The following is a 9,807-nucleotide window of genomic DNA, read 5'->3' as shown; positions in this document are numbered from 1 at the left end:
TGGAAATTTGAAATCAACTGGGAAGGGTGTGAGATTAAATCCTGAATATTCTTTAAAAAAGTCTTCGATCCGACGATTTCGTCGTTTATTTCGTTTCGACTTTTACAATTTTTAAATGACATTAAATACAATTGTGATTCCGACTCTTGCTTTTCGTTGTAATTTACATACATTGTACTTTTACCACGCGGTTCTCATCATTTCAGTATAAAACTAAATCTCTTTAGCAAACTCTTCCGAGTTACATTCTGTTTTATTATGGAACGATACAGTTCTTTCTCAAGACTTTGAACTACATAGCTCAATGGAATATTCTATTACGAGAATTGAGTATTCTCGCAAGAAAATGAAATTTTCTGTGTTAACTTATAGCAAAATACATTTAGTTACTCTTCGCGAGGCTTGAATGAGATCAGGAACGTTTTTATATCCATCGGATTTAGACGAACGATTGCACTGGATTGGCCGAGGTCTTCCTCCAGTGTTTCAAGAATTTCGTTTGACTCGGCGTGCCATTGCATGCGTTCCACAGTGTCCACATATTCGTTTGCGCCCAGTGACGTTTCCCGGATCGTCAAAATCGTGTAGTTTGCGAGCAGAGACTGATAACAGAAAAAGCAAGGATAATTCTAAAAGTAGATCGTACATCTTCTAAAAGTAGATAAAGATAAATACTGTGACAAGTATAAACGTACGTTAAGATCAACCTCTGCAGGTTTCGAGTATGTCTCGGATTCACCCTTCTCGAATATGTGCTCTAATCTCAGTATAACGGTGTTGTGTACCCAAGGCTCCAAAGTCAGCATGTGAACGTTCTCTGGCAGAGAATTATTCAAACCGGATACCTGAAAACAAGAGAATATAAAGACCCAGACCTAACCGAGACCATAAAACTTCATGCTTACCGGTGTTTTGTACGGGCTTTCATCGATTGTGGAACCATACGGGAACGGTGTGATTAAAGTCCATGGACGGAGCACTGTTTCCAGTTGCAAATTCTTCTCAGCCAGCATAAACTTGTCCAAATTCTTCGTGCTGCCACCGAATAGGTAGTGAGACCCTCTGACTACCAAACCTTTGCCGAATGCCAACTCGTTAAGGGCTTCACCCACGCCGAAAGCGTCGTCATGCAACAGTCTCCTATGAACCTACGGCAACAAGTTAACAAATTAACGGGTTGTTAACCGCGTTATCGATCGTGTATTAAACTAGCAATATTTACCATTAATTCAATCTCTCCGTCCTTCATGCTAGTTCCACCTTGGGCTCTGTCCGTGATCACGCTGAGCCTTTGGTACGCGTTCTTATCTTCCAGAGCTATTTTAGAGGTGACCGGATAATAGTTGCCGGCCACTGGTTCCTCTAAACTCAGGGACCACGTTGGACGATAATTTCTCGTTCGTTTCAACATCTCCCGGCCGTTGCTGTCAGTGAAAAATTGGCCCGAGGATTTCAAGTTGCTGGAGTATTTGGTGACGATCTCTTTGCCAATACGGTCCCTGAAATTTCAAAAATATATATCAACAAACGTCCAACGTGTTCATGATCACTAGACTGCGAATCTTTGTGCATTTATTGCTTATGAAAATTTTCAAAAAGGCTAGTATACAAAATTCAATAGAATTCTCCCACTAAATCCCATTTACTTATAGTGTTCCCATTAAAAATAGAATCATATTTCATTCCACTTTCTCAAAATCTGTCTAGAAAAATTGGAAAATATCTATCATCTAATGGAACGTTAATATTCCGTTCTATAATCTATTATTAACTAGCTGTTCGTCTCGTGCCTTCGGCACGCCCTCGCAACCAGTCCCTCCGGGCGGGTTGCCCTGGCGGCAGCCGCACTAATGACGCCACAACTTTTGACAATATGAAAAAAAATTGTACACACATAGTTTAATACGTCGATAATGTAAATTCATAAATTGGAATAGAAATAGACTAACTGGCGGATATTGATAATATTGATTAAAAGAACACAATTTTTGACTTTGGGACTTTGTTTGGACTAGTTAGGAGGTAAACATACTAAAAGTCCTTACTCCTAGGAGGTGAGCGGGGTGCAGAGGGGGGCGGCACATAGGAGGTCCCCTTTTTCCGTTTTCCGCTTATATCTCAGAAACTATCTCTCCTAGCGATAAGACCATTCTATACGAAATTAAAGCTGATAAAATGTGCCAAAAGATTGATTCTATTCAGTTTTTCGCTATCTCGCATAGTTTCCGAGATATCCGCGCTCAAAGTTCACTAATTGTGAAAAAGAACTCTTCAGCACAATTAGTGAACTTTGAGCGCGGATATCTCGGAAACTATGCGAGATACCGAAAAACTGAATCGAATCAATCTTGTGGCACATTTTGACAGCTTTAATTTTGTATGGAATGGTCTTATCGCTAGGACGCATAGTTTCCGAGATATAAGCGGAAAACCGAAAAAGGGGACCTTCTACGTTCCCCCTGCACTCCGCTCACCTCCTAGGACCGGGGACTTTTAGAATATTTACCTCCTAACTAGTCCAAACAAAGACCCAAAGTTAAAAATTGTGTTCCGTCCATTTCCCTCAACAACTTTTCGTTGACTGGACTATATTACGAACATTTAAAAAACAAAAATTAGCCAAATCGGTCCAGCTGTTTGCAAGTGATGTGCTTACCAACGAACAGCATTTGATTTTTATTTATATAGATAATAATGATAGTGGACTCACTGGACAGGTATCGGTCCCACGAGCCAATCGAATTCGACATACTCTTCCTCCTTGTAAATTCGAATCACTTGACTGACCCACTCGTTAATTGTTTGATGGATTTCGCTCACCACATCGCCTGGAATGATAATTCCGATTACAATCGAGCACTATTAATTGTGCAGCACATAGACGTCGATGGTTACCTTTGTACACTTTGTGATCCGCCGATTTGAAAAAGACCTTCGGGGCCAATCCGTTAGGTCTGAAGATGTATGCACCTGAAGACCTATTTGTAGGTGTCTCATTATTTCCTGTCTTCCCCTCGTAATAGTGGAACGATTGAGCGAGGCTCATGCCCTTCTCCTTCTTCCAGGTTACGACAGCTTGTCCGTCTTCATCGATATAGATTTCGAAAAGCTATAAATATATTAGAATTGCATAAACAGAACTTTCCTCAATCTCGAAAAAGACTGATCAACTTGAATCAAGTCTTGATTAGATAAATAACATATTACCAATATCCTCTAATGGATGGTCTCAATAATACTGTCCAACAAATTTCAACTTTTTTTTATGTTCCCTAATTACTGTTGGGTCCTTCTTATAGAGTTTTTTGCGCTGATTCTGAATCTGTTTTTAATTTTTTCCCTATACGCACAGTTTTTGAGGAACATGGCTTTGAAAAAAAAACATCGTTCAATTTTAAACAAATATTGTGATGCTATTATAAAAGATATTGAATTGTTCTTTGCAGCAAAAGATTCTGTAGACTTTCCCGAATACAGTGATATCTAATACTAATACATTATGAATGTTTAAACAATCATTAAAGACGGAGAGACACCACTTTTGCAGCAACTTTTCAGGATATTTTTGAATTTATCTCAAACAATAAGGGTTCAGCGGAAAAACGAACTATACCACTCGATAGAGCAGACTTCTATCTTGAGAAGCCACCCGTTGAAGTTTGAAACGTCGACGGTTTTTTCGAACCAGAAAGCAAAATATAACATGTTTAAACAATCATAATGTATTATCATAATAAACATATTTATACTGTCTTAATATTTGATATCGCTGTATTCGGGAAAGTCTACAGAATCTTTTGCTATAGAGAACAATTCAATATCTTTTATGATAACACCACAATATTTGTTAAAAGTTGAAAAATATGTTTTTTTTTTCAAAGCCATGTTCCGCAAAGACTGTGCGTATAGGGAAAAAATTAAAAACAGATTCGGAATCAGCGCGAAAAACTCTATAAGAACCACCCAACAGTAGTTGTGGAATTTTGGTGTTGGACAGTGTAATTAATCGATATTTTTGCAGATTCCTGTAATCTTTCTAGGATTGAGATAATCGTTAATACCTCGGTACTGATGGGACCCTTTGAAGCAGCTATGTATTCAGAGGCATCGGCTAGTCTTTCCACTTTCCAAGAGTGATATCCCAGAGCTGGCACCTTCGCCATAAATACAAGCTCGTGCGTTGCAATGCTTTCTCGTCCAGGAATTTGTTGAACAGATTTTGGAACAGGAACCAATTGCGAGGCAACCACACTGGAGTCTTGGAAAGAGAACAAAAACAAAAATGTATTAAAATAGAAAGAAATAACGTTGTTACACATTTTTATTAAGTGTAATGCATTTTCTATGGTGTACATATATATACCTGCTAGATTCAAAACTCTGTAGGTGGCTTCTGTGACAGGAACCCGAATCGGCGTGTTAATCTCGAATGTTAAAGGATTATAGATTGTGAGTATCGAGTTCTGATTCTCTGTGTGCGGGCACGAGCTGATATTTAATTGCATGCAAGAGAACATTTTCATAACTGGCTCCTGGCGTTGTTGGTTGTCGGTCATCCATTTGCTGTGCAACAGTGTCGATAATACTAACAATTATTCGATTGAATAGTGTGATCCTGTGCACACTGGTTCAGTGAAATATGTATAATTCGTTGACAAACTTAAAATTCTCTGTACTACCTCATTGCTGTGGCCACTGTCTTTGATCCTGTCTCCATGCTCTTGTACAATATGCGAGCATAATCATTGGCAACGAATTGCTTCTCGGTTCCAGTGACTGCATCGTGGTGCTGCATTATAGCCATCGCTTCTCTGAAACGCTCCAACTGTGTATCGTGTCCTGTGAAATTAGTCAACACGGACAGCTGTTTGGTCACCTGGGAACAGAACAATGTTTTCGTCAGCTTCTTCTATAAATTTTGTACAAACATACTCAGCGCAGAATCATGAATTCACCAAGCGAATATGCTGCGAATTCTGGCACGGTTTCAATTGCTTCTTCTACGATCCAACTTTGTACAAACATACTCACAATCAGCGAAGATTGTACAAACATAATCGAGGTTCTACAGATTTATGAATTCACTAAGCAAATAAGCTGCGAATTCTGGCGCGGTTTCAATTGCTTCTTCCACGATCAAACATACTCAGCAAAGTGTGTACAAACATAATCGAGGTTCTACAGATTCATGAATTCGCCAAGCAAACAAGCTGCGAATTCTGGCACGGTCTCATAAGCTTCTTCCACGATCAAGCTTTGTACAAACATACTCAGCAAAGGTTGTACAAACATACTCAGCGCAGAATCATCAATTCACCAAGCGAATATGTTGCGAATTCTGGCACGGTTTTAATTGCTTCTGCTACGATTCAACTTGGTACAAACATACTCACAATCAGCAAAGATTGTACAAACATAATCGAGGTTCTACAGATTCATGAATTCACCAAGCATATAAGCTGCAAATTCTGGCACGGTTTCATAAGCTTCTTCCACGATCAAGCTTTGTACAAACATACTCAGCAACCTTTGTACAAACATACTCAGCAAAGTTTGTACAAACATAATCAGCGCAGAATCATCAATTCACCAAGCGAATATGCTGCGAATATGTTTCGATTCATTTCAATCAGAGAAATGAATAATTAAACGACATACGTTACCTGCAAAAGATTGTTGCCCATTCGTTCGAAGTACTTGACAGCTGGTCTCGATGAGAAATAGCCGGTCCAATAAGAATGAGCATCACTGGCGTATGGGAAGAAATCATCATCCTTCGTTGACCATTGTAGGTCAGCATCATGCACAGCTTTCAAGTAGCACGATGGCGTCGAGTAGAATATGTTCACGTCGGGGCGTAGTTCCCTTACGTATCTACCCAATTCATTGAAAGATTAGTAACTAGTCGCGCATCCAGAGAACGTTTAAAGAATTACGCGTTACTTGATGAGTCTGTCCAAGTTAGTGTACCACATCTCAGCCTGTTGGTAATTAAAGTCCTCGCCCATTGTCAGTATAATGTTGTTGGTTCTGTAGTGCGACGCTTGTTCCTTAGCATACTCCAAGAACTTCTCCACCTATCGATGAAGGATCGCAAAACGTTGTACTTACCGAATCATGCGATTTATTAAAGCTCAGTGCAGGACAATGAAAACTCACCCTATCGGGAACATTGTAGTCTGGACTATCCTTATCGTCGTTGATGGGTTCGTCCCTGCATAAAACATCGAAACAGAATCCAGGGGGCGGGGAGTAGGTGTTGTACATGGCGACTGTGAACAAGTCGGCTTTGGATCCTGCAATGAAGTTCGAGAAACAATTTTCAATTTGCTAGATTAGCCGGGAAAAAGTGTTGACCACAGAATGCAACATTTGAACACTCTTCAATGAACTTGCTACTCAACCGAACATTTAATAATTACCCAAACTCGGACTGCCTTTCCAGATGAACTCCATAGTTTTGTTTCTGAGCCTCTGTTGTTTGTCCTGATAATCGATACGACCCAAGAACAGGCCATCGAATCCTAATTGCGAGAAAATCGATGCTTGCTCTCTAGAGTGACCGAACGGATCTATTTGCCAGCCAATACGAGGTCTCCCGCAAGTTCCAAACACGTCGTAGAGTCGCCTGTAAACATGTTCCACACGAACAATAAGTACATTCATCGTTCTTGCTTCGTTATGTTAGCAATTATTGCAATTCAGTCATGTCTACTTGAATCCCCAGGTGTACTGATCCACGAGGGAATGATAGTGTGTGACTGCCTCATCGTTCATGCTCCATCCACCGCCGATAATTTCCAATTGGCCTCGCCTATTTAAGTCCCTCACAATTTGCTGGGTTTCCTTAGTTTGTCTTTCCCACCATTTCCAAAAGAAAGCAGTCTCCACGTACATGAACCTAATTTCGTATCATAACTCATGAAATCTAATAAACCTAGAGTTCAATAAAATGATTCAAACTTTCTATTTACTTTCTCTCCGGATTCGCCAACAGTGCTTGTACAACGCTATCTAAAATATATTGTACGCCTGCCAGTTGCGTCTTTGACCGACCTTGAAAGAAAATCGACGAATGATTAACATCGCCTAGATCGTTATCGAAATGTCTATCACGCTTTCAATGAACATACTTCCGAAGAAATACTGATCGACCGTCTTCAACCAGCCGACGTCGTCGTGCGTGTGAGCTACCAGATGAATGTTCAATTTTGTTTTATCCACTTCGTGACATGTCTGCAATAAATATACTTCCATTTAGTATTGTTACTACACTCCTGAAAAGAATTAAGGGATCACTTGTGCGAACCCGAAAAATTGTTCCCACTTTACGTGATCATAACTCCGTCAAAAATTGCCGTATCGATATCGTTAAACAATGGTTTGGAAGCCTAAAACCTCTAGTTTCAGATGCTCTGTTTCAAATTGTTGCTATGTTGCTTTTTTACAAAGTTATAGCGAGATGAAGACAACATTGACGGTTAACAAAAATTTTGTGCAACTTTGGAACATCACACGGGGAGCAACAAATTTTTTTGATAAATCGCGTTAATATCATTTGGAAGGGCTGTCTTTCCTGTGTAAATTGTGTGGTTGTTGAATATTGTGCGATCTTTCTTATTCGAGTTATTCAACATTGAAGTAAATATGGGCTTTTTAACTTTAACTGGCTCCAGAAAGCGAAAAAATTATTGTAGAATCTCGTGCAACAAAAGCAATAGAAAGAGCGTTTCTTTCTCTTCAAGGCACTCCTTTTGTTTTTTCAATTTCATTAACATTTCGATATACCAGGTGTCTCTGAAAATATGCTTAAACAATGCACACAATTTCCATTTTTCCTTTAACTCGCTGTATCTCGGCGGGAAATTATCGTAATACCATGATCCGAACGTCAGATTGAAGCAGAGATTCTGCCGATTCGATCGAGTACCCCATGAACTCGTTGCGACAATTTTTTACCTATGGCAGCTGTGTTTGAAGTTAGTGCTTTGCAGAAGTTAGCGCGCCACGTACGGCGCACGGTACCGTAAGTGGGAAAACCGTAAAGTGGGAACAATTTTTCGGGGTTCACACAAGTGATCCCTTAATTCTTTTGAGGAGTGTACATATCTGCATTGGTTCTAAAAGTATTTGAACATTAAATTCCCGATTCTCTAAAAATTGTCAATATTTGAATTACAATAATTTTCTTAAAAAAGATAGTACTCTAGGTTCGCCTCTATAAGCCTCCACTTTCGCAGACCGTCGTTCATTTTTCTCTACGATATTTGTGCGCGATACGGCAGGCGGAAACCTCGAAAACGCTACGAATTTCGTCGTCTGTAAACGCATTAAACAATTTATTTCGAAGATTGAAGCTTCGATCTTTCTTGCTTTTTTATAGAAGAAAAATGAGTACAACAAGTACGGGAAGTTCTGACGGTGTAAATAGACACCTTGTATTATTTCAAATGTAGCGGTGCAGCTTTCACCCCCTTTCGTTGTAAAGGGGAAGCTTTGAGCATTGTATCTACAGTGATTCCAGCAGCGAGAAAAATGTTCAATGATTTTACAGACGTTTGTTTATCCGAAGCTCGGGTGTCTTGGCAACGGCCATAGATTACAATTAATACAATTGTAATATTCTAGTAAAGCCTTGGATCGGAACCTAACCCAGATTTATTCACTCACCACACAGTTTCCGGCTCTGGTTTGCTTCGGTATGCTCGCCGCTCCTCCATAAGAGCACAGGAAGAGAAAAGGCAGGAGAAATTCCAGCCACAACATTGCGGGGTCGTGCCGGTTACCGTCGGTCACTGACTAAGGACGCAATCGTTCTTTCATCTCTACTTATTTATACTATACCGACAGCACGCCGCTGTCACTGCGACTGCGTCGAAACGAGAAGATAAGACGTTATCGTTCTATCGACTGCATATCAATATATGTATATCTAGACGGATTTACATTAACCCTCGTCCGTTCCTCGTATCAATTTGACACAATTTTTCCGAAATAACTTCTATATTGTTCTGTTGTTTGTCGGTAAATCTGGCCGGAGCTCCCCGACTATTGTCTTTTTAATGCGAAACACGTCGCGAAATTATTATATAAAAAATGAGTAAAATATGAAAGAATATTCTCGATATAAATCAGTAAAATAATTAGCTACGAAAATATATGCATATATTTCTTACTTATACAGTAAGGAGCATAACTGATTCCACACACTTTAAATCAGAACAACTTTTTTATGAATGGACTAAACGACTTGGATTTTCTCTGTAAGGCTAGAAGATTTAGTTTAGTGAATGATGTGTAAAAGATATGTTGAAAATTGTGAATTGTGAAAATTGTTGAATTGTGAAGAACAATAGTAAAAATGGATTTTCACAACTTTTTTAGCTGGGCCAATAACGAAAATTCGAAAGATGTGTCTGGTCAACTGGTATAAATCATATACGCTCTGAAAATTTCATTGAAATTAGTTAATTGGTTTGCGAATTATAAACGATCAAAAGTGGTAATTTGTAGTGTACCATAAAGTGGCAAATTTTACCATTTTTGATCGTTTATAATTCGTAAACCAATTAACCAATTTCAATGAAATTTTCAAAGCGTATATAATTTATACCAGTGGACAAAACACATTTTTTAAATTTTCGTTCTTGGGCCAGCTAAAAAAGTAGTGAAAATCAATTTTTAGTATTGTTTTTCACAATTCCGACCAAATGCATTTTTTCAGCTTATGTATTAGACGTCATTTACTAAAATAATTCTTTTAGCCTTACAGAGAAATTGAAGTCGTTTGGTCCATTCATATAAAAG

The 9,807-nt window shown here is 39.0% G+C and overlaps 1 protein-coding gene across 1 annotated transcript; it reads right to left on the bottom strand.

Moving 5' to 3' along the window:
- Positions 1-51: 51 nt before the first annotated feature.
- Positions 52-8,865, bottom strand: Lmanii (Lysosomal alpha-mannosidase II). The gene is made up of 17 exons (XM_076441644.1): positions 8,671-8,865; positions 7,134-7,236; positions 6,975-7,056; positions 6,716-6,901; positions 6,423-6,628; positions 6,160-6,296; positions 5,944-6,077; positions 5,664-5,874; positions 4,680-4,876; positions 4,364-4,563; positions 4,062-4,258; positions 2,896-3,109; positions 2,711-2,828; positions 1,223-1,499; positions 906-1,148; positions 696-845; positions 52-602 (listed from the first exon to the last, which is right to left on the bottom strand). The coding sequence occupies exons 1-17, from the start codon at positions 8,764-8,766 to the stop codon at positions 387-389; spliced, it is 2,967 nt and encodes a 988-aa protein (XP_076297759.1). The 5' UTR covers positions 8,767-8,865; the 3' UTR covers positions 52-386.
- Positions 8,866-9,807: the final 942 nt, after the last annotated feature.

The sequence above is a fragment of the Lasioglossum baleicum genome, chromosome 16 (assembly GCF_051020765.1).
Source record: "Lasioglossum baleicum chromosome 16, iyLasBale1, whole genome shotgun sequence".
NCBI lineage: Eukaryota > Metazoa > Arthropoda > Insecta > Hymenoptera > Halictidae > Lasioglossum > Lasioglossum baleicum.
Note: the sequence above shows the minus strand (reverse complement) of the source record. Positions and strands in the feature narration are given on the sequence as shown.

Excerpts from the sequence above, each read along its gene's own strand:
- Lmanii (XM_076441644.1), bottom strand. The coding sequence starts at position 8,766 with ATGTTGTGGCTGGAATTTCTCCTGCCTTTTCTCTTCCTGTGCTCTTAT. Across the intron at positions 4,259-4,363 it reads CAGAGTTTTGAATCTAGCAG|ACTCCAGTGTGGTTGCCTCG; the intron begins GTATATATATGT and ends TCTCTTTCCAAG. Across the intron at positions 3,110-4,061 it reads AGGGTCCCATCAGTACCGAG|CTTTTCGAAATCTATATCGA; the intron begins GTATTAACGATT and ends ATATATTTATAG.